The 24,789-nt window shown below is 42.0% G+C and overlaps 1 protein-coding gene across 4 annotated transcripts in view; it reads left to right on the forward strand.

Annotated features, from left to right (window-relative positions):
- Positions 1–24,789, forward strand: part of APBA1 (amyloid beta precursor protein binding family A member 1) — a 265,234-nt gene that overhangs the window by 193,736 nt on the left and 46,709 nt on the right. For all 4 annotated transcript variants that reach the window (XM_055272323.2, XM_055272322.1, XM_055272326.1 and 1 more), the window contains exon 3: positions 23,160–23,255. In XM_055272323.2, the coding sequence (XP_055128298.1) occupies positions 23,160–23,255 (96 nt within the window). The remainder of the gene's footprint in view (positions 1–23,159; positions 23,256–24,789) is intronic.

The raw sequence follows: 24,789 nt of genomic DNA on the forward strand, positions 1-24,789 counted from the left end.
TGTACCGATTTGAGTGTCACGAAGGAGAGGTAGGTGGATCCTAAGGCTTGAAAATCACATTTGCTGTTTTGCTTTTTATTTTCTTCTTCTCATCCTGTCAGGTTGTAAGTTGGTCGCTGCATTTCCCTTGATGGTAGGAGTTAGTACAGCAAGAATAGAGACAGGGAGTGTACATTACCGCAGACAGGAGGCAGTGGAATCAGGTTTGCCTGGGGCTTGGAAGTCCAAGATGGCAAGGACAGAGCAAAGGCTGCTCGACCACTCAGAAAAGGTGCTTGGAAAGGGGTTGTGCTCTTTGCTTTCTCCCCATCAGCATTGCATTCTGATTCTCCACATTCTAATAAATGAGTCACTTTGGGCAGTGTATCTCCAATTCCATGCTCTGTGTTGTGTTTTGTGCTTCTGTGATGCTAATGAAAATGAATGGAGATTAGTGCCTTGCGAGTAGGAACCGCTTTGCTAGTCAGTGAGGTAATGAGTATAATGTACCCTTGTACAGTGCCTGGCACACATAGTAAGCCCTCTGTAAATGGTCACTATGACTGTTCTTAGCAGGTAATGTGCTGTTACAGCAAATCCCCTTGAGCTCTTAGCTACATCTCTTAATAGGAATTAAAAGTGGCTTTGGTTTTTTTCTCCCACAGACCTAAGGGCCAGTGGTCTGGGAATGAGTGTGGGAACACCATCAAGGAATGGATGGACTTAAATATGGAAATGAATAAAAGACTCCCTCATTTTTCCAAATTGTAATGCATTTCACTTAAATACAGTGAGGCTGTTTCAAAGGGGGAAGAGATAACCTCTGTTTATAAGTCAGTTTTATCAGATAAGAACTTGTTTCACCCTTACACTGGTGTAGTTAATTGGTTATTTATTTATTTTTTGCCTTTGAGAACATGGCTTCAGAAGCTTTTTGATGGTGAGAAATGCATTATTTGTGTGGCCTCTGATGATGACATCACCCTGTGTTGGAGCAGATTGCTGCTGTGAAAGGTTCTGGGCTTCGAGTGATCCAGATCTTCAACCTATAGATTTAACATGGGTTTAACCAACTTGGGGCTGGGAACAGGAGGGCTTTGCCTATGGGAAAAGAAAGAACAAAAATGGTTAGCATATTTTAGCTGATGGTTATCTGAAAATGTTTCATTGGTATTACCTGAATCCATTATAAATATGTATATAAAACAATTCATTAAGCCCAGGCTATTATCATTTTAATGACATAATTATGCCCCTACAATGCCATGGTAACTTTCTACTTCACCACATTAAAGAAATACAAATGTGCATTGATAATATAGTTTAAACTGAGACTGAATAATTATGGATTTCTTAACCAGTTTCGATTTTTAGAAGCACAAACATATCTTGGGGCAAGAAAAAAAACTAATCATATATTTGGGATCTTTAAAAACAATTCTAATGTGGAATAAGGTTAATCTAAAACAACTTGGATCAGTGAGGGAAACAACGTACATGGGTGTGAGAAAAGAAATAAAGCTGGATAAACCAGTAAGCGTAAGTGCAAAGCTATTTGAGGACAGTGGACCTTGAGAAGTAATGCTGCGTGTGTTCAGACCCACTCTGTATATAAACCTATTTTTTGCTTCCTTTTCCTCTGATACAAAATGGGTGTCTATGCATGCTTCCATTTATTCAACATATTTATTGAACTCCTGCTATATATTTTATGGGGTCTCTGTATGAGGCATTTGGAGAGGAAACATGAAAGCTAATGATAAATCCTGACTTCGTGGTGCTTATTAAAATATTGTACTTAAAATATGATTACTGTCCTGTAGCATTATATTTCCATAAAATAGAAGGGAGACAGTGAGGCACCTTAAGAATGGTACAAACACAATGCATGCAGACAGTTCTTATAAGAGAGGCTTTCCTTTCCCTTAAGAGATCTAAGAAGGCTGCATGAAAGAAGTACTATTTGAAATGGGGATGGACTGCTGGAGCTTCCTGTATGTGAGGAGTTCACACAGGAGCATAAACAAAGACGCTGAGCAGAAATGCAGGTGATATGCTGGGAACAGAAAGTAGTTCAGTTTGGATTGAAGAAAGAGAATAGGAAGTAGAAGAGGGAAAAAAAAGAGTAAAAGAATTAAGGCCAACCCTTGGAGTACCTTAAGTGCCAAGGTAAAGAGTCTAGAATGTGTTCAATAAGCAAAAAAGAATGACTAAAGATTTTTGAACTGAGGAATGACTTGTTCAGGGCTTGTTAAACCTGCATTTTAAATGAGAGTAAATAGGTGCTTAATGACAGGTGTCTGGTGAAGAAGTTCATGAGCTCTCAGTGCTGTAGTCTCATGCAGCACGTTGGCTGCTTAGTCACTTAAAGAATAAAAACCAAACACCTTATTCTCAGGTTCTCTGTGTTGTTCTACATATGTGAAATTACTAAGTAACTGAGTCTCAGATGGATTTGGCAAAACTGTGTAATTTTTAAAGAATTATGTTCTCCTGCCCTTCATTACCATGAGTTTCTGTCGCTGAGTTTCATTGGAGGAAAGAGGCCAACAAGTGTTGGAACTCATTAAGGTTGGCTAGGACTTGCTGGGGTATTTCACCGGGTGTCCTCATGAGCAGTGTACCAAGGTCGTGTGTGATCTATGCTATAAATTAACAGTAGAGGCATACGTATGCCCTGATTCTCTTTTGTAAATCAATCACTATAATACCATCACCTTCAACTCATATTTGGAAATGCTGTCTTGGTCGGGAGATAGTGGACATGCCAGAAGTTGCACACAGCAGTTGTATATACCCCCCAGCCTTAGCCAGTAATGAGCTGTTCTTACCAATAGACCATTAAGAGTGTTGGAGCTTATGAATTAATGTAGAATCTTGGTATGATGTTATAGAGCCTTTTTGCTTTTCAATTCTACCCATGAATAAAATTTTAATAAGGAAGGAAAGGAGATGAAGAAAACAACCCCATGGGCGTTTGTTGTCCTTGTGAGCACTCTCCCAGAGGGCTGAAATAACTTTTCTAACTGTTCAGATCATAAAAAGACTTGAATGCTTTGCCGGTGCCCAGGCACTGAACGTACCACTGGTGTGCATTATCACCAGTTAATCCTTATGGCAACCCGGGAGGTGGGTGCTAGCTGTTTCCCCATTTCTCAGGAAGTATCAAAGAGGATGGATGATCTGCCCAGGCTCAGAGCCATGAGTGGTAGCCAGACTCTGATCTGCCAGATGCTGGGGCTTAAGCATTTAATAACCTCCCTATCCTGAAACATAAGTTACCTTGTTCGGCCACAATAAAAAATTAAAAACATTTCAAGGGGCTGGGCACAGCAGTGGCTCATGCCTGTAACCCCAGCAGTTTGGGAGGCTGAGGCAGTTGGATCACTTGAGGTCAGGAGTTCGAGACCAGCCTGGCCAACATGATGAAACCCCATTTCTACTAAAAATACAAAAATTGGCTGGGTGTGGTGGTGGATGCCTTTAATCCCAGCTACTCAGGAGGCTGAGGCAGGAGAATCACTTGAAGCCGGGAGGCGGAGATTGCAGTGAACTGAGATCGCACCACTGCACTCCAGCCTGGGCAACAAAGCAAGACTCTATCTCAAAAAAAAAAAAAAAAAAAAAATTTCAGGGGAGAAATGAAATGTAACTATGTATGTAACTGTGTTCCCTGGAATCACACTATGCTTTTCAAAACGGAGCCTAATATAGGAAAACAGATAATGATGGCTTTGAGGACTAAACCCATTGTCTTAGGAGTGGATTGATTTTCTTTTTTTTTTTTTAATTATACTTTAAGTTCTAGGGTACATGTGCACAATGTGAAGGTTTGTTATATATGTATACATGCACCATGTTGGTGTGCTGCACCCATTAACTCATCATTTACATTAGGTATATCTCCTAATGCTATCCCTCCACCCTCCCCCCACCCCATGACAGGCCCCAGTGTGTAATGTTCTCCTTCCTGTGTCCAAGTGTTCTCATTGTTCAGTTGCCACCTATGAGTGAGAACATGCGGTGTTTGGTTTTTTGTCCTTGCAATAGTTTGCTGAGAATGATGGTTTCCAGCTTCATCCATGTCCCTACAAAGGACATGAACTCATCATTTTTTATGGCTGCATAGTATTCCATGGTGTATATGTGCCACATTTTCTTAATCCATTCTGTCATTGATGGACATTTGGGTTGGTTCCAAGTCTTTGCTATTGTGAATAGTGCCACAATAAACATACGTGTGCATGTGTCTTTATAGCAGCATGCTTTATAATCCTTTGGGTATATACCCAGTAATGGGATGGCTGGGTCAAATGGTATTTCTAGTTCTAGATCCTTGAGGAATCGCCACACTGTCTTCCACAATGGTTGAACTAGTTTACAGTCCCAACAACAGTGTAAGAGTGTTCCTATTTCTCCACATCCTCTCCAGCACCTGTTGTTTCCTGACTTTTTAATGATGGCCATTCTAACTGGTGTGAGATGGTATCTCATTGTGGTTTTGATTTGCATTTCTCTGATGGCCAGTGATGATGAGCATTTTTTCATGTGTCTTTTGGCTGCATAAATGTCTTCTTTTGAGAAGTGTCTGTTCATATCCTTCACCCACTTTTTGATGAGTTTGTTTTTTTCTTGTAAATTTGTTCGAGTTCATTGTAGATTCTGGATATTAGCCCTTTGTCAGATGAGTAGGTTGCAAAAATTTTCTCCCATTCTGTAGGTTGCCTGTTCCCTCTGATGGTAGTTTCTTTTGCTGTGCAGAAGCTCTTTAGTTTAATTTGATCCCATTTGTCAATTTTGGCTTTTGTTACCATTGCTTTTGGTGTTTTAGACATGAAGTTCTTGCCCATGCCTGTGTCCTGAATGGTATTGCCTAGGTTTTCTTCTATGGTTTTTATGGCTTTAGGTCTAACGTGTAAGTCTTTAATCCATCTTGAATTAATTTTTGTATAAGGTGTAAGGAAGGGATCCAGTTTCAGCTTTCTACATATGGCTAGCCTGTTTTCCCAGCACCATTTATTAAATAGGGAATCCTTTCCCCATTGTTTGTTTTTGTCAGGTTTGTCAAAGATCAGATAGTTGTAGATATGCAGCATTATTTCTGAGGGCTCCATTCTGTTCCATTGGTCTATATCTCTGTTTTGGTACCAGTACCATGCTGTTTTGGTTACTGTAGCCTTGTAGTATAGTTTGAAGTCAGGTGGCATGATGCCTCCAGCTTTGTCTTTTTGGCTTAGGATTATCTTGGCAATGCGGGCTCTTTTTTGGTTCCGTATGAACTTTAAAGTAGTTTTTTCCAATTCTGTGAAGAAAGTCTTTGGTAGCTTGATGGGGATGGCATTGAATCTATAAATTACCTTGGGCAGTATGGCCATTTTCACGATATTGATTCTTCCTATCCATGAGCATGGAATGTTCTTCCATTTGTTTGTATCCTCTTTTATTTCATTGAGCAGTGGTTTGTAGTTCTCGTTGAGGAGGTCTTTCACATCCCTTGTAAGTTGGATTCCTAGGTATTTTATTCTCTTTGAAGCAATTGTGAATGGGAGTTCACTCATGATTTGGCTCTCTGTCTGTGATTGGTGTACACGAATGCTTGTGATTTTTGTACATTGATTTTGTATCCTGAGACTTTACTGAAGTTGCTTATTAACAAGCTTTATTCCAGAGCCTTTGGAGTCCCAAGCGCTGTGATAGGACATGATTCTGTGTCTCTTCCACTAGGAGAGTTTCTGGCCCAGCCAGTGTAGGTGGCCTCTCCACCCGTTGTCCATCTTGGCAGCCGTCATGCCACACTTCAGCCACTGGAGTGGAGGTGCTCTAAGGAATCCTTGCATATGTGTACCTTCAAAAAGCCGCCGAACATTCATTCATTTGAAATGATGACCAGCATTCTCAAAGTATGGGTAAGAAGTGATTCAGTTAGAACTTTATCTTGAAAGCAGTACTAAAAAATATAAATATAACCTTAGTTTGCCCTTTAACTATCAACATCCAGGTTATAGTTCCAACTGTACACGAATTCTTAGAACAGGAAGTAGTACTGATTTTATATGATGTAGTATTGATCTTAGTTATAATTTTTTTCAAAAAAAGTCACTGAATCACACAAAATAACCTTCAAATCACATGTGACTTTTGCAGCATGTTCAGAAAGAGTCATCTCAATCATAAAGAGAAACATTTCAGTAAAAATATTTAAGGACTGACTCAGTTTTCCTAACGGCCTTTCTTAATTTTTTGATATTCCAGTCATTTTCTTTGGAAGCACATCTAATGTTACCACTCTTTCCATTCGTCACTCCTTCACTAACCAGTGCAACCCCGCCGGTTTCTCCAGTCAGCAGCTGTTTTGAGAAAGATTCCAACTTTGCCCTCTTCAACTTTATGCAGTTCTGCTATCCATCTATTTATTTTTGCAATATTTGCACCTCTGCACTTTATTTGCTATTATTTGTTTTTGTTTTGTTTTTGCCTTGTAATGCCAGATGGTCCCAACAGTCAACAGAAGACCAGTTGACAAAGATGTGGACCAGATAAATAGATGCTAGTGTTTGGGGTGGAGGACTGTTCAGGTAGGCACTAATGTTGTGTCTTAGTCTGTTTTAGTTCTGGAGGCTGGGAAGTCCAAGTTGGAGGGGCCGCATCTGGTAAGGGTTTTCTTGTTGGTGGGGAATCCGCAGTGCCGGACATCACATGTCCAGGGGGTTCATGAGGGACAGCCACACTGACTTGTATAACAGCTCCACTCTCACGATAACTAACCCACTCCCTCAATAACCCATTAATCCATCAATCCTTGAATGCATCAATCCATTCATGAGGGTAGAGCTCTCATGACCCAGTCACCTCCCAGAAGTTCTACCTCTCAACACTGCTGCACTGGGGACCAAGTTTCTAACACAAGAATTCTAGGGAACACATTCAAACTTAGCACATTACAAGTAGTCAGCTCATTTGTGACTTTTTGTGACATTAAAACTTTTGTTTTCCTGCAGTGACTGAGACAGTGACCACTGTTTACAGAAGCCACCCTGTATTTGTAACCTATAGGTTTGTCTACCCTGAAAGACCAGGCATTTTTGGGGGGAGGCAGGGATCTGGGTTTATTTGGACACTGTCAGCATTTCAATGTTGAATGAATGGCCCGCACAGAACTCACTTTTTGTGTGTCTCTTGACTAGAATTTCTCCAAAACTCTTTCAGGATCCTTGAATTCCTCTCCACATCATGGCCCTGCTCTCTGAGATCCTGCCTCAGTCCTCAGGCCTTTCTAGAATAGAACATTGTTCATCATATATTTGGAAGGAGGCAGGAACCCTTTACCTCCAGCTTTGGGGGATTCTTATTATCATCCTCTCCACTTTTCCTAATTGTAAAAGTTTCTTTCTGCAGATCTCCAAGGGGCGAGAGTGGTAACTCAATCCTCTCACTCCTTTAGATCTTTTGGTTCAACTCAGGAAATAGTCCTGAATGCCTGTATTAGGCTTCTTCAATGAGGGGAGCAGGCCAGTGACTCACAAAAAAGAAAAAAAAAAAAAGAAAAAAGTCTCTGCTCCTGGGGCAGAGAGTAGGAGCTGAGCTGTGGCTGTTGGTAACACCCTGTGCTATCCTCCATGGGGCTCCAGCCACTAGTCCCAGCCTGGCTCCGCAGCCTCATTTCTCACCTGCCAGAGCTGTGCTGTTCCTCCTCCCTGCCTGTGTTTCCAGTATCTTCCTCTGCTTTCCTGTCCCATACTATGTGAAGACCACATGGTGTTCAGAGTTCAGCTGAAGCACCACCTCCCCATGAAGCATTGCCTGATGCACACCCCTCCCCTCCTGCAGAACTGACCACTCCCTCTGTGTCCCCACTGTACAGAACAACATCCTGGCCACCTGCTGGGGACCTGCCTTTCCATATCTGCCTCCTCCCATTCTCTGAAAACAGGTCTCCTTCCTCTTTGTTACCTGGCCCAGTGTTAGGAACACAGATAGGCACTGAGATGTCTGTCGAAGGAACAAATAAATAATAACTTGTGGTGGTGCTTCTCTTCCCTTCAAACAGCCTGAAAGTTCCAGGAGCTATTTGTATGTCTCCCCGCTACCACGAAAAGTGCTGTCTTTGCCTCTAAGAGATGTTCAGTCAGAATTAAAATGAGGCCGGGGGCAGTGGTTCACGCCTGTAATCCCAGCACTTTGGGAGGCCAAGGTGGGCGGATGACTTGAGGTCAGGAGTTTGAGACTAGCCTAGCCAACACGATGAAACCCCATGTCTACCAAAAATACAAAAATCAGCTGGGTGTGGTGGTATGCACCTGTAGTCCCAGCTACTTGGGAGGCTGAAGCAGGAGAATCCCTTGAACCCAGGAGGCAGAGGTTGCAGTGAGCCAAGATTGCGCCACTGCACTCCACTCCAGCCTGGGCAAAAACAGCGAAACTGTCTCAAAAAAAAAAAAAAAAAAAAAAAAAAAAAAAAAGAATTGAAATGATCAGCTTTGCCTTGGGATACTTTCGTATCCTTTACCCACCTCTGGCTCCATTGCCGATGGACAGGATGATACATTTCTTGTTTGGGATTCAGGAACCTGGTCTTGAGGCTGAAAGCTTTGCTTTGTGGAATCGCAAAGCTGTGGTGGTAAAACTTAGATGGTAGCTGTAGAGAATCTGCTAGAACATTTTCTGCAGAAGATGAGTTGTTAGCTTAAGGAGACCTTGTAATTATGTAGAACAGGGAGTTGTTGGTGAGTCATCTCTGCACACTGTGTCCTAGATAGACGTCTGGGTTCAGCACTTACCTTTGTGAACTCCTGACCCTGCATTTGCATCCCACCCTCACAAGCAAATGGTCTCATTTGCTTAAAATTGGATATCCATCCAGTAGCCCAGAAGGCATGAGTCTCCAGACAGAGATATATGTGACAATAATTTTACCTTTTCTATCATATTTCATTGCCTAATTTTGCCTCCAATGTATTCTTTGAAAGCTAACAGTATTATGTAATTTCTGTTTTTTTCCTCCATTTTTAAGAGTATATCAAGGTGGAAGTTGGACGTAATGGACAAAGGTCTTGTAAAGCAGACATCTGAGATGAGTTAAACACCAGCACCATTGTTTAGGCTTCACGGGGCCATGTCTGTTTTGAAGCTGTTTGTCCACCCTTGACATTTAGGTGATGGTGTGATGATTTTTAGGCTTCCATTAGACAGGGTCCTCTCTCATCTGGGGACAGCTTTCTGCATCAAAAGAGTGTCCTTGGAGCCCAGGTGACAGTCGTCAAAGGCAAAGACCATTTCTCTAATTCAAAATGCAAATTGAGGCCAGCCACGGTGGCTCACACCTATAACCCCAGTGTTTTCGGAGGCCGAGGCAGGAGGATTGCTTGAGCCCAGGAGTTCGAGACCTGCCTGGGCAACATAGTGAGACCCTGTCCCTCCAAAAAAAAAAAAAAAGTTTTTTAGTTTAAAAAAACCGCATATTGAATATTCTACATACAACACTAGAGGGATGCTGTATCAGAAAAGGGCCTACCATTGACCACTGAAAAACGAAGAAAGCATTGGGTGCATCTGTAACATATCTGCTTCCTATGCAAGCTGGAAAACATTGTAAAGCTGAATAAACTGAAGCCATTTATTCAGTAAGCATTTACTGAGTGCCTACTGTTTACAAGACCCAAGGCGAGGCAGTTGGAGGATGAACATGAACAAGACAAGGTCCCTACCACCTGAGAGCTCTTGGGGGAGAAGGGGCATAATGTGAACAGATGATTACATAGCATGGCACGTGGCTGTGGAGAAAAGGAATGTACTGTGAATAGGGTCTGCGGAAGCTTCAGCAAGATGAGTGCTTTTGAGCTGAACATTGAATGTAGGAAAGAATGAGGGTAAACTTTCTAGGTGGAGGTCATTAATTGCACATGCAAAAAGGAGGAAACTCGAATGAGCTCAAGCAAAGGCAAGAGCACCCAGGGTCTGCAGGGAAGCAGTCCCTGATGAGGTTGGTGTGGGTCCAACCAGAGCCTCTGCAAGGGCAGTGCCCACTGCAGGCTCATTTGTGCCTCCTCCCCCTGTTCCATGTGGGTACTCAGCAGCAGTCACCTCACTTTACTGTGGGGTCTGGGCTCCCTCTTCATGCCCCTGCTCTCTGTCTGTATAACCTGTCTTCTTACATCATCCTAAGATCATCAGGTCCCCATAATGTTGTAAAGAATTTATTTTTAGAAGATTTAGAGCAATTGAGAAATAGGAAATGTGAGACTCTCTGGAGGATTGTTTTTAATGAAGGTGTGATACAGCCCTCAAACCATGCAATTAGAAAATCCAGCTGCACCAGGTTCCCCGGGGGCCAGACCCTTAAAATCTTTGTGACAGAAAATTACTTGGGGGAAAAAATAGAATCATATATATCCGAAGAAGCTCTTCAGATTTGAAAAACTGGGGAAATTTAAAGGCATTAAATTCTCATGAAGACTTTACTACATTAATTTGGAGTCAGCCAGAGAGCTAAATCAGCAAGTACCCACCAGCTCTCTTTGGTGCCAAATAAAAGTTGTGTGTGTTTCTTCTTGAAGGCATGTGGGGCTACTTTATTGCAGCCAGGGGCTGTGGGGTCTGGGATTCTTTTTTTTTTAATTATACTTTAGGTTTTAGGGTACATGTGCACAATGTGCAGGTTTGTTACATATGTATACATGTGCCATGTTGGTTTGCTGCACCCATTAACTCGTCATTTAGCATTAGGTATATCTCCTAATGCTGTCCCTCCCCCCTCCCCCCACCCCACAACAGTCCGCGGAGTGTGATGTTCCCCTTCCTGTGTCCATGAGTTCTCATTGTTCAATTCCCACCTAGGAGTGACAACATGCGGGGTTTGGTTTTTTGTCCTTGCGATAGTTTACTGAGAATGATGGTTTCCAGTTTCATCCATGTCGCTACAAAGGACATGAACTCGGCCGGGCACAGTGGCTCACGCTTGTAATCCCAGCACTTTGGGAGGCCGAGGCGGGCAGATCACGAGGTCAGGAGATCGAGACCATGATGAAACCCCGTCTTTACTAAAAATATAAAAAAAAATTAGCCGGGCGTGGTGACAGGCGCCTGCAGTCCCAGCTACTTGGAGAGGCTGAGGCAGGAGAATGGCATGAACCCGGGAGGCGGAGTTTTCAGTGAGCCAAGATTGCGCCATCGCACTCCAGCCTGGGCGACAGAGCAAGACTCTGTCTCAAAAAAAAAAAAAAAAAAAAGGACATGAACTCATCATTTTTTATGGCTGCATAGTATTCCATGGTGTATATGTGCCACATTTTCTTAATCCAGTCTATCGTTGTTGGACATTTGGGTTGGTTCCAACTCTTTGCTATTGTGAATAGTGCCACAATAAACATACGTGTGCATGTGTCTTTATAGCAGCGTGATTTATAGTCCTTTGGGTATATACCCAGTAATGGGATGGCTGGGTCAAATGATATTTCTAGTTCTAGATCCCTGAGGAATCGCCACACTGTCTTCCACAATGGTTGAACTAGTTTACAGTCTCACCAACAGTGTAAAAGTGATCCTATTTCTCCACGTCCTCTCCAGCACCTGTTGTTTCCTGACTTTTTAATGATGGCCATTCTAACTGGTGTGAGATGGCATCTCATTGTGGTTTTGATTTGCATTTCTCTGATGGCCAGTGATGATGAGCATTTTTTCATGTGTTTTTTGGCTGCATAAATGTCTTCTTTTGAGAAGTGTCTGTTCATGTCCTTCGCCCACTTTTTGATGGGGTTGTTTTTTTTTCTTGTAAATTTGTTTGAGTTCATTGTAGATTCTGGATATTAGCCCTCTGTCAGATGAGTAGATTGCAAAAATTTCCTCCCATTCTGCAGGTTGCCTGTTCACTGAGATGGTAGTTTCTTTTGCTATGCAGAAGCTCTTTAGTTTAATTAGATCCCATTTGTCAATTTTGACTTTTGTTGCCATTGCTTTTGGTGTTTTAGACATGAAGTCCTTGCCCACGCCTATGTCCTGAATGGTATTGCCTAGGCTTTCTTCTAGGGTTTTTATGGTTTTGGGTCTAACATGTAAGTCTTTAATCCATCTTGAATTAATTTTTGTATAAGGTGTAAGGAAGGGATCCAGTTTCAGCTTTCTACATATGGCTAGCCAGTTTTCCAGCACCATTTATTAAATAGGGAATCCTTTCCCCACTGCTTGTTTTTGTCAGGTTTGTCAAAGATCAGATGGTTGTAGATATGCGGCATTATTTCTGAGGGCTCTGTTCTGTTCCATTGATCTATGTCTCTGTTGTGCTACCAGTACCATGCTGTTTTGGTTACTGTAGTCTTGCAGTATAGTTTGAAGTCAGGTAGTGTGATGCCTCCAGCTTTGTTCTTTTGGCTTAGGATTGACTTGGCAATGCCGGCTCTTTTTTGGTTCCATATGAACTTTAAAGTAGTTTTTTCCAATTCTGTGAAGAAAGTCATTGGTAGCTTGATGGGGATGGCATTGAATCTATAAATTACCTTGGGCAGTATGGCCATTTTCATGATATTGATTCTTCCAACCCATGAGCATGGAATGTTCTTCCATTTGTTTGTATCCTCTTTTATTTCATTGAGCAGTGGTTTGTAGTCCTCCTTGAAGAGGTCCTCCACATCCCTTGTAAGTTGAATTCCTAGGTATTTTATTCTCTTTGAAGCAATTGTGAATGGGAGTTCACTCATGATTTGGCTCTCTGTTTGTGATTGGTGTACAAGAATGCTTGTGATTTTTGTACATTGATTTTGTATCCTGAGACTTTGCTGAAGTTGCTTATCAGATTAAGGAGATTTTGGGCTGAGACAATGGGGTTTTCTAGATATACAATCATGTCATCTGCAAACAGGGACAATTTGACTTCCTCTTTTCCTAATTGAATACCCTTTATTTCCTTCTCCTGCCTGATTGCCCTGGCCAGAACTTCCAGCACTATGTTGAATAGGAGTGGTGAGAGAGGGCATCCCTGTCTTTTGCCAGTTTTCAAAGGGAATGCTTCTAATTTTTGCTCATTCCGTATGATATTGGCTATGGGTTTGTCATAGATAGCTCTTATTATTTTGAGATACGTCCCATCAATACCTAATTTATTGAGAGTTTTTAGCATGAAGGGTTGTTGAATTTTGTCAAAGGCCTTTTCTGCATCTATTGAGATAATCATGTGATTTTTGTCTTTGGTTCTGTTTATATGCTGGATTACATTTATTGATTTGTGTATGTTGAACCAGCCTTGCATCCCAGGGTTGAAGCCCACTTGATCATGGTGGATAAGCTTTTTGATGTGCTGCTGGATTCGGTTTGCTAGTATTTTATTGAGGATTTTTGCATCAATGTTCATCTAGGATATCGGTCTGAAATTCTCTTTTTTGGTTGTGTCTCTGCCAGGCTTTGGTATCAGGATGATGCTGGCCTCATAAAATGTGTTAGGGAGGATTTCCTCTTTTTCTATCGATTGGAATAGTTTCAGAAGGAATGGTACCAGTTCCTCCTTGTAGCTCTGGTAGAATTCGGCTGTGAATCCATCAGGTCCTGGACTCTTTTTGGTTGGTAAGCTATTGATTATTGCCACAATTTCAGAGCCTGTTATTGGTCTATTCAGAGATTCAACTTCTTCCTGGTTTAGTCTTGGGAGGGTGTATTTGTCAAGGAATTTATCCATTTCTTCTAGATTTTCTAGTTTATTTGCGTAGAGGTGTTTGTAGTATTCTCTGATGGTAGATTGTATTTCTGTGGGATTGGTGGTGATATCCCCTTTTTCATTTTTTATTGCATCTATTTGATTCTTCTCTCTTTTCTTCTCTATTAGTCTTGCTAGTGGTCTATCAATTTTGTTGATCTTTTCAAAAAACCAGCTCCTGGATTCATTAATTTTTTGAAGGGTTTTTTGTGTCTCTATTTCCTTCAGTTCTGCTCTGATTTTAGTTATTTCTTGCCTTCTGCTAGCTTTTGAATGTGTTTGCTCTTGCTTTTCTAGTTCTTTTAATTGTGATGTCAGGGTGTCAATTTTGGATCTTTCCTGCTTTCTCTTGTGGGCATTTAGTGCTATAAATTTCCCTCTACACACTGCTTTGAATGTGTCCCAGAGATTCTGGTATGTTGTATCTTTGCTCTCGTTGGTTTCAAAGAACATCTTTATTTCTGCCTTCATTTCGTTATGTACCCAGTAGTCATTCAGGAGCAGGTTGTTCAGTTTCCATGTAGTTGAGCAGTTTTGAGTAAGTTTCTTAATCTTAAGTTCTAGTTTGATTGCACTGTGGTCTGAGAGACAGTTTGTTATAATTTCTGTTCTTTTACATTTGCTGAGGAGAGCTTTACTTCCAACTGTGTGGTCAATTTTGGAATAGGTGTGGTGTGGTGCTGAAAAAAATGTATATTCTGTTGATTTGGAGTGGAGAGTTCTGTAGATGTCTATTAGGTCCACTTTGTGCAGAGCTGAGTTCAATTCTTGGATATCCTTGTTGACTTTTTGTCTCGTTGATCTGTCTAATGTTGACAGTGGGGTGTTAAAATCTCCCATTATTATTGTGTGGGAGTTTAAGTCCCTTTGTAGGTCACTGAGGACTTGCTTTATGAATCTGGGTGCTCCTGTGTTGGGTGCATATATATTTAGGATAGTTAGGTCTTCTTGTTGAATTGATCCCTTTACCATTATGTAATGGCCTTCTTTGTCTCTTTTGATCTTTGTTGGTTTAAAGTCTGTTTTATCAGAAACTAGGATTGCAACTCCTGCCTTTTTTTGTTTTCCATTTGCTTGATAGATCTTCCTCCATCCCTTTATTTTGAGTCTATGTGTGTCTCTGCACATGAGATGGGTTTCCTGAATATAGCACACTGATGGGTCTTGACTCCTTATCCAATTTGCCAGTCTGTGTCTTTTAATTGGAGCATTTAGCCCATTTACATTTAAAGTTAATATTGTTATGTGTGAATTTGATCCTGTCATTATGATGTTAGTTGGTTATTTTGCTCGTTAGTTGATGCAGTTTCTTCCTAGCCTTGATGGTCTTTACAATTTGGCATGATTTTGCAGTGGCTGGTACCAGTTGTTCCTTTCCATGTTTAGTGCTTCCTTCAGGAGCTCTTTTAGGGCAGGCCTGGTGGTGACAAAATCTCTCAGCATTTGCTTGTCTGTAAAGTATTTTATTTCTCCTTCACTTATGAAGCTTAGTTTGGTGGGATAGGAAATTCTGGGTTGAAAATTCTTTTCTTTAAGAATGTTGAATATTGGCCGCCACTCTTTTCTGGCTTGTAGAGTTTCTGCTGAGAGATCAGCTGTTAGTCTTATGGGCTTCCCTTTGTGGGTAACCCGACCTGTCTCTCTGGCCGCCCTTAACATTTTTTTTTTTTTTTTTTTTTTCTTTCCTTCTCTTATTCCTTTCTTCTTCCTTGTTTCTTTTTTTTTTTTTTTCTTTTTTTTTTTTATTATACTTTAGGGTTTTAGGGTACATGTGCACAATGTGCAGTTTTGTTACATATGTATCCATGTGCCATGTTGATTTCCTGCACCCATTAACTCGTCATTTAGCATTAGGTGTATCTCCTAATGCTGTCCCTCCCCCCTCCCCCCACCCCACAACAGTCCCCGGAGTGTGATGTTCCCCTTCCTGTGTCCATGAGTTCTCATTGTTCAATTCCCACCTATGAGTGAGAACATGCGGTGTTTGGTTTTTTGTCCTTGCGATAGTTTACTGAGAATGATGTTTTCCAGTTTCATCCATGTCCCTACAAAGGACACGAACTCATCATTTTTTATGGCTGCATAGTATTCCATGGTGTATATGTGCCACATTTTCTTAATCCAGTCTATCGTTGTTGGACATTTGGGTTGGTTCCAACTCTTTGCTATTGTGAATAGTGCTGCAATAAACATACGTGTGCATGTGTCTTTATAGCAGCATGATTTATAGTCCTTTGGGTATATACCCAGTAATGGGATGACTGGGTCAAATGGTATTTCTAGTTCTAGATCCCTGAGGAATCGCCACACTGACTTCCACAATGGTTGAACTAGTTTACAGTCCCACCAACAGTGTAAAAGTGTTCCTATTTCTCCACATCCTCTCCAGCACCTGTTGTTTCCTGATTTTTTAATGATGGCCATTCTAACTGGTGTGAGATGGTATCTCACTGTGGTTTTGATTTGCATTTCTCTGATGGCCAGTGATGAGGAGCATTTCTTCATGTGTTTTTTGGCTGCATAAATGTCTTCTTTTGAGAAGTGTCTGTTCATATCCTCTGCCCACTTTTTGATGGGGTTGTTTGTTTTTTTTCTTGTAAATTTGTTTGAGTTCATTGTAGATTCTGGATATTAGCCCTTTGTCAGATGAGTAGGTTGCAAAAATTTTCTCCCATTGTGTAGGTTGCCTGTTCACTCTGATGATAGTTTCTTTTGCTGTGCAGAAGCTCTTTAGTTTAATGAGATCCCATTTGTCGATTTTGGCTTTTGTTGCCATTGCTTTTGGTGTTTTAGACATGAAGTCCTTGCCCACGCCTATGTCCTGAATGGTATTGCCTAGGTTTTCTTGTAGGATTTTAATGGTTTTAGGTCTAACATATAAGTCTTTAATCCATCTTGAATTAATTTTTGTATAAGGTGTAAGGAAGGGATCCAGTTGCAGCTTTCTACATATGGCTAGCCAGTTTTCCCAGCACCATTTATTAAATAGGGAATCCTTTCCCCATTTCTTGTTTTTGTCAGGTTTGTCAAAGATCAGATAGTTGTAGCTATGCGGCATCATTTCTGAGGGCTCTGTTCTGTTCCATTGATCTATGTCTCTGTTGTGGTACCAGTACCATGCTGTTTTGGTTACTGTAGCCTTGTAGTATAGTTTAAAGTCAGGTAGCGTGATGCCTCCAGCTTTGTTCTTTTGGCTTAGGATTGACTTGGCGATGCGGGCTCTTTTTTGGTTCCATATGAACTTTAAAGTAGTTTTTTCCAATTCTGTGAAGAAAGTCATTGGTAGCTTGATGGGGATGGCATTGAATCTATAAATTACCTTGGGCAGTATGGCCATTTTCACGATATTGATTCTTCCAACCCATGAGCATGGAATGTTCTTCCATTTGTTTGTATCCTCTTTTATTTCATTGAGCAGTGGTTTGTAGTTCTCCTTGAAGAGGTCCTCCACATCCCTTGTAAGTTGGATTCCTAGGTATTTTATTCTCTTTGAAGCAATTGTGAATGGGAGTTCACTCATGATTTGGCTCTCTGTTTGTCTGTTATTGGTGTACAAGAATGCTTGTGATTTTTGTACATTAATTTTGTATCCTGAGACTTTGCTGAAGTTGCTAATCAGCTTAAGGAGATTTTGGGCTGAGACAATGGGGTTTTCTAGATATACAATCATGTCATCTGCAAACAGGGACAATTTGACTTCCTCTTTTCCTAATTGAATACCCTTTATTTCCTTCTCCTGCCTGATTGCTCTGGCCAGAACTTCCAGCACTATGTTGAATAGTAGCGGTGAGAGAGGGCATCCCTGTCTTGTGCCAGTTTTCAGAGGGAATGCTTCCAGTTTTTGCCCATTCAGTATGATATTGGCTGTGGGTTTGTCGTAGATAGCTCTTATTATTTTGAGATACGTCCCATCAATACCTAATTTATTGAGAGTTTTTAGCATGAAGGGTTGTTGAATTTTGTCAAATGCCTTTTCTGCATCTATTGAGATAATCATGTGGTTTTTGTCTTTGGTTCTGTTTATATGCTGGATTACATTTATTGATTTGCGTATGTTGAACCAGCCTTGCATCCCAGGGATGAAGCCCACTTGATCATGGTGGATAAGCTTTTTGATGTGCTGCTGGATTCAGTTTGCCAGTATTTTATTGAGGATTTTTGCATCAATGTTCATCAAGGATATTGGTCTGAAATTCTCTTTTTTGGTTAAGTCTCTGCCAGGTTTTGGTATCAGGACGATGCTGGCTTCGTAAAATGTGTTAGGGAGGATTCCCTCTTTTTCTATCGATTGGAATAGTTTCAGAAGGAATGGTACCAGTTCCTCCTTGTACCTCTGGTAGAATTCAGCTGTGAATCCATCAGGTCCTGGACTCTTTTTGGTTGGTAAGCTATTGATTATTGCCACAATTTCAGAACCTGTTATTGGTCTATTCAGAGATTCAACTTCTTCCTGGTTTAGTCTTGGGAGGGTGTATTTGTCGAGGAATTTATCCATTTCTTCTAGATTTTCTAGTTTATTTGCATAGAGGTGTTTGTAGTATTCTCTGATGGTAGATTGTATTTCTGTGGGATCGGTGGTGATATCCCCTTTTTCGTTTTTTATTGCATCTATTTGATTCTTCTCTCTTTTCTTCTTTATTAGTCTTGCTAGCGGTCCATCAATTTTGTTGATCTTTTCAAAAAACCAGCTCCTGGATTCATTAATTTTTTGAAGGGTTTTTTGTGTCTCTATTTCCTTCAGTTCTGCTCTGATTTTAGTTATTTCTAGCCTTCTGCTAGCTTTTGAATGTGTTTGCTCTTGCTTTTCTAGTTCTTTTAATTGTGATGTTAGGGTGTCAATTTTGGATCTTTCCTGCTTTCTCTTGTGGGCATTTAGTGCTATAAATTTCCCTCTACACACTGCTTTGAACGTGTCCCAGAGATTCTGGTATGTTGTGTCTTTGTTCTCGTTGGTTTCAAAGAACATCTTTATTTCTGCCTTCATTTCATTATGTACCCAATAGTCATTCAGGAGCAGGTTGTTCAGTTTCCATGTAGTTGAGCGGTTTTGACTGAGTTTCTTAATCCTGAGTTCTAGTTTGATTGCACTGTGGTCTGAGAGACAGTTTGTTATAATCTCTGTTCTTTTACATTTGCTGAGAAGAGCTTTACTTCCAACTATGTGGTCAATTTTGGAATAGGTGCAGTGTGGTGCTGAAAAAAATGTATATTCTGTTGATTTGGGGTGGAGAGTTCTGTAGATGTCTATTAGGTCCACTTTATGTAGAGCTGAGTTCAATTCCTGGATATCCTTGTTAACTTTCTGTCTCGTTGATCTGTCTAATGCTGACAGTGGGGTGTTAAAATCTCCCATTATTATTGTGTGGGAGTTTAAGTCCCTTTGTAGGTCACTGAGGACTTGCTTTATGAATCTGGGTGCTCCTGTGTTGGGTGCATATATATTTAGGATAGTTAGGTCTTCTTGTTGAATTGATCCCTTTACCATTATGTAATGGCCTTCTTTGTCTCTTTTGATCTTTGTTGGTTTAAAGTCTATTTTATCAGAGACTAGGATTGCAACCCCTGCCTTTTTTTGTTTTCCAGTTGCTTGATAGATCTTCCTCCATCCCTTTATTTTGAGTCTATGTGTGTCTCTGCACGTGAGATGGGTTTCCTGAATACAGCACACTGATGGGTCCTGACTCCTTATCCAGTTTGCCAGTCTGTGTCTTTTGATTGGAGCATTTAGCCCATTTACATTTAACGTGAATATTGTTATGTGTGAATCTGATCCTGTCATTATGATGTTAGTTGGTTATTTTGCTCGTTAGTTGCTATAGTTTCTTCCTAGCCTCGATGGTCTTTACAATTTGGCATGTTTTTGCAGGGGCTGGTACCGGTTGTTCCTTTCCATGTTTAGTGCTTCCTTCAGGAGCTCTTTTAGGGCAGGCCTGGTGGTGACAAAATCCCTCAGCGTTTGCTTGTCTGTAAAGTATTTTATTTCTCCTTCACTTATGAAGCTTAGTTTGGCGGGATAGGAAATTCTGGGCTGAAAATTCTTTTCTTTAAGAATGTTGAATATCGGCCCCCACTCTCTTCTGGCTTGTAGAGTTTCTGCTGAGAGATCAGCTGTTAGTCTGATGGGCTTCCCTTTGTGGGTAACCCGACCTTTCTCTCTGGCTGCCCTTAACATTTTTTCCTTCATTTCAACTTTGGTGAATCTGACAATTATGTGTCTTGGAGTTGCCCTTCTTGAGGAGTATCTTTGTGGCGTTCTCTGTATTTCCTGAATCTGAATGCTGGCCTGCCTTGCTAGATTGGGGAAGTTCTCCTGGATAATATCTTGCAGAGTGTTTTCCAACTTGGTTCCATTCTCCCCATCATTTTCAGGTACACCAATCAGACGTAGGTTTGGTCTTTTCACATAGTCCCAAATTTCTTGGAGGCTTTGTTCATTTCTTTTTATTCTTTTTTCTCTAAACTTCCCTTCTCTCTTCATTTCATTCATTTCATCTTCTATCAGCGATACCCTTTCTTCCAGTTGATCGCATCTGCTACTGAGGCTTCTGCATTCTTCGCGTAGTTCTCGAAACTTGGCTTTCAGCTCCATCATCTCCTTGAAGCCCTTCTCTCCATTGGTTATTCTAGTTATCCATTCTTCTAATTTTTTTTCAAAGTTTTTAACTTCTTTGCCATTGTTTTGAATTTCCTCCCATAGCTCGGAGTAGTTTGATTGTCTTAAGCCTTCTTCTCTCAACTTGTCAAAGTCATTCTCTGTCCAGCTTTGTTCCGTTGCTGGTGAGGAGTTGTGTTCCTTTGGAGGAGGAGAGGTGCTCTGCTTTTTAGTTTCCAGTTTTTCTGCTCTGTGTTTTCCCCATCTTTGTGGTGTTATCTACTTTTGGTCTTTGATGATGGTGATGTACAGATGGGTTTTTGGTGTGGATGTCCTTTCTGTGTGTTAGTTTTCCTTCTACCAGACAGGACCCTCAGTTGCAGGTCTGTTGGAGTTTACTAGAGGTCCACTCCAGACCCTGTTTGGCTGGGTGTCAGCAGCGGTGGCTGCAGAACAGCAGATTTTCGTGAGACCGCAAATTCAGCTGTCTGATAGTTCCTCTGGAACTTTTGTCTCAGAGGAGTACCTGGCTGAGTGAGGTGTCAGTCTGTCCCTACTGGGGGATGCCTCCCAGTTAGGCTGCTCAGGGGTCAGGGACCCACTTTAGGAGGCAGTCTGCCCGTTCTCAGATCTCCAGCTGCGTGCTGGGAGAACCACTACTCTCTTCAAAGCTGTCAGACAGGGACATTTAAGTCTGCAGAGGTTCCTGCTGACTTTTTGTTTGTCTGTGCCCTGCCCCCAGAGGTGGAGCCTACAGAGGCAGGCAGGCCTCCTTGAGCTGTGGTGGGCTCCACCCAGTTCGAGCTTCCTGGCTGCTTTGTTTACCTAAGCAAGCCTGGGCAATGGCGGGCACCCCTCCCCTAGCCTCGCTGCCGCCTTGCAGTTTGATCTCAGACTGCTGTGCTAGCAATCAGCGAGACGCCGTGGGCATAGGACCCTGCGAGCCAGGTGCGGGACACAATCTCCTGGTGTGCCGTTTTCCAAGCCCGTTGGAAAAGCGCAGTATTAGGGTGGGACTGACCCTATTTTCCAGGTGCCGTCTGTCACCCCTTTCTTTGACTAGGAAAGGGAACTCCCTGACCCCTTGCGCTTCCGGAGTGAGGCAATGCCTCGCCCTGCTTCAGCTTGTGCACAGTGCGCTGCACCGACTGTCCTGCACCCACTGTTTGGCACTTGCTAGTGAGATGAACCCGGTACCTCAAATGGAAATGCAGAAATCACCCGTCTTCTGTGTCGCTCACGCTGGGTGTTGTAGACTGGAGCTGTTCCTATTCGGCCATCTTGGCTCCACCCCGGGCCTGGGGTTCTTTATGCCAGCTGTTACCCTGGGCCTGCCCTCTTGGCTTCCCCACCGAGTGTCTGATGTCTGCATGTGAATATTTAAGGGGTTCGTTCGTTGTCCTGATCTCCCTGCCGAGAATCAGGTGTATGGGATCACAAGAAACAAATTCAAGTCTCATAACATTAGGCTGGGATCATACAACTTCTTCATCTGAATTAAAATGAATTTCAATGCATTATCTTTCTGTTCATTTGTGGCCACCTATATTTTCCATAATTCAGACCTTTTGGAAAAGATTTATTTTTTTTTTTTGTTTCACACAGTGCTCACCAACCTCCCCCTTGTCTATCAGCGTGCCCCCCCCCCCGCCCCAACACCAGCACCATTGCTGTGTGAAACATTATCCCTTTCCATGAAGATATTTTAGTGATGTCTCTGTGCCTCAGCTTCCCCCAAGGGGGCTGGTCCCAAGAAATCAGACATGGGTTCAAGCAAGCACTAGGGTTATTTTGCTTCCTTTGCCCAGGTCTTACCTCCCCACGCATCCCCACGCTTTCTGAGAGAATACATCTCTGTTTGGTTTTTCTCTGTGTTTTATGCCTTTTGTCAAACATTGCCAACAGACTGTGAAGCAGCGCAGCCTTCCTCTCAGAGGACCATCGCTGTGGAATTCTTAAGTATCTCTGTGGCTCACCTGAAGATGCCTTTCATCTCCCAAGATTTCAGGAGCACACAATAATGTTTGGCTATAGGCTGGGGAGTGTTTTCCGGGCCTGTATCAGTCCCATCCCTATGCTTGCTTGTTTTATTTGCCCATCCATTCAGAAGATATTTATGGAGCACCTTCTGTGTACACCGACCTGGGAGCTTCCCATTCACGTCTAGCAGGGCCTGCCTGCAGAGGGAGCTGGGGTCCCATCAGCCCAGGCAATACCACACCCAACCAGGTCATTCTCCCTGAGCCTATTTTTCTAAGCCTTATTTTCCGATACACCGTTTGACAAAGGATTTTTGAACTGTTCTAAGAGCATCCAAGGTAGTGTTTGGATGTTAAAATGCTGAAATTTCTCTGAATTTTCAATAGCCTGTAGACTAAATCAGACAAAATATTTGAAATCTGAATTGACTAGGAAAATACAGGTGGTATGGTTTCTAGCCATCAAAATCAGGCCCAGCTACCTCTTTAAAAATGTGTTTTAATTTTTACTGTTTCATGTGGATCATTTGGGGCAGGCAATTTTATAAGACATTCGGTACCCTAAATATTTGGCTTCGTCAGTAAGAAAAAAATGTTTTAAACATGTTTGTTTAATATCCTTAGCTCAATTCATTTAGGATTTTTGATATTCAACCTTTTCTTTATTTTCTTTCAACATTTGGCCTAAGGGAAAAAACGGCCCATAGCTATGAAAGCTCCTTTGAAAGCATGGCAGGACTTGAAAAAGAAAGCTTGAAAACCACAAGTGTTTTATGTACAGTTGGCAGCTCCTTTTTAAGAGGTTTTCTCCCCACTGCAGTGTCTGTTCAGTTGTGTTCTGCTTTGCTTCTCTCTCCCGGCCCCTTTCCCCCAGCCAAGTGTCTGCCGAGTCTCTCAAGTTCTCACTGCGTTTCCTCTTGCTGTGTTCTAGTCTCCGTCTCCTGGCAGCTCCTCACCCTTGGGTGCAGAGTCATCAAGCACATCTCTTCACCCCAGTGACCCTGCGGAAGCCTCCACTAATAAAGAGGTAGGGTGCCGTTTTGTTACCAAAGCCGTGGGGCCATTTTGCTTTACTCTAATACTGTTCTGTACTTCCTAATACAGCATCCTACAGCCCTCCTGACCCACATTACCCTGGTGAGAACAATCCTAATTTCTCCTCTCCAGTATGCAGTTCACCTGTTAAAGCCATGTCATCCAGTTTGATAGCCACTGGCTGCAGGTGTCTAATTAATGAATAAAATGAAAAGTTTATTTCCTCAAGCACAGTAGCCACATTTCAAGTGCTTGGACAGGGTGGATTACAGAGCATTTGCATCATTGCAGGAAATTCTGTTGAACAGCACTTGACCTCAGACACCAAAAACTCCACGTACAGCGTCTTTCCTCCTGGTGTTACATGCCTGCTGATGCCGTGGACTTGCAGTTGCTGTGTGCTTTGGGAAATGTGTTAGTTTCTTAAATACCCTTTATTTCAGGCCCAAATGAGATATCTTTCATAAGAATAGAGTGGCCATACATTCCCAGTTTACCTAGGGTGTGGTTCCAGTTCACACCTGGTGTCCAGGCAGCCTGCCTTATGAGCGCCCTTCTCTCTTGCTGGTGCGGTGTCACCTGCGAGAACTTTCCACGGTACTGGAAATGTTCCACTTCTGCTCTGTCCACTATAGTAGTCATTAGCCTCATGTGCCTGTCAAACCCTGGAAATGTGGCCAGTGTAACTGAGGAACTGAAGTTTTCATTTTATCCCATTTTAATTAACTTAAATAGCCACGTGTGGCTGCAGACTGCCAGACAGTGCAGCTCTGAAGTATCCCTTTTGGACAACAAATTCTGTGGTTGCCTTACTTATGTGGAGCATTTCAGTGAGAAGATGCTGCTTTCTCCCACTGAGGTGTCTGGGGCTCAGAAAGGGCAGCCCCAGAGGGGAGACACTGCCTTCTCCTGTACCCAGGGTCCTTTTACACCTAGTGAACTTCCACCCACACCTGCTAATGAGCCAACATCAGGTAAATGTTGGTCTGCGCCATAATCTGTGTGTGGGCTCAGCTCACTCTAAATATAGCTGCTCCCTCATCAACACTGCGGAGATGTGTTAAAGAGGTAAACCACATGATGAACGATGGTTTCCTTTTCCCTCATTTTGCTGATAATTTTATGTTAAATGCAATGAAAAAAAAATCTGTTTAAACTGAATGGCAGATCGCTTTTAAAGGGAGTCTTGGTTAAAATTTACCCTTAAGGCACCCTTGAATACCATATATTTGCCAGTAAATATTTACGCAAAGGAAAAGTATTTTTTATTAATCTGTTCATATTAAACCAAACAAACAAACATAGACCTCTGAAATGACACCAACATTAGAATTTAGACTAGAAATATAGTTTGGCCTCCTCTGGTCTTGAGCCTCAGACCCTTGGCCATTGGGAGCAGGAACGACAAGGGCACAGTTTCTGCTGTTCCCACTGTTCCACAGTTTGTTTCATTCTTATATCACATGGTTGGGTGAGAACAAATAGAAGAAAAGAAGAACAGGTGCCATGATGATAACAGTAATGAG

Source organism: Symphalangus syndactylus, chromosome 3, assembly GCF_028878055.3.
Source record: "Symphalangus syndactylus isolate Jambi chromosome 3, NHGRI_mSymSyn1-v2.1_pri, whole genome shotgun sequence".
In the NCBI taxonomy this organism is placed as follows: Eukaryota; Metazoa; Chordata; class Mammalia; order Primates; family Hylobatidae; genus Symphalangus; species Symphalangus syndactylus.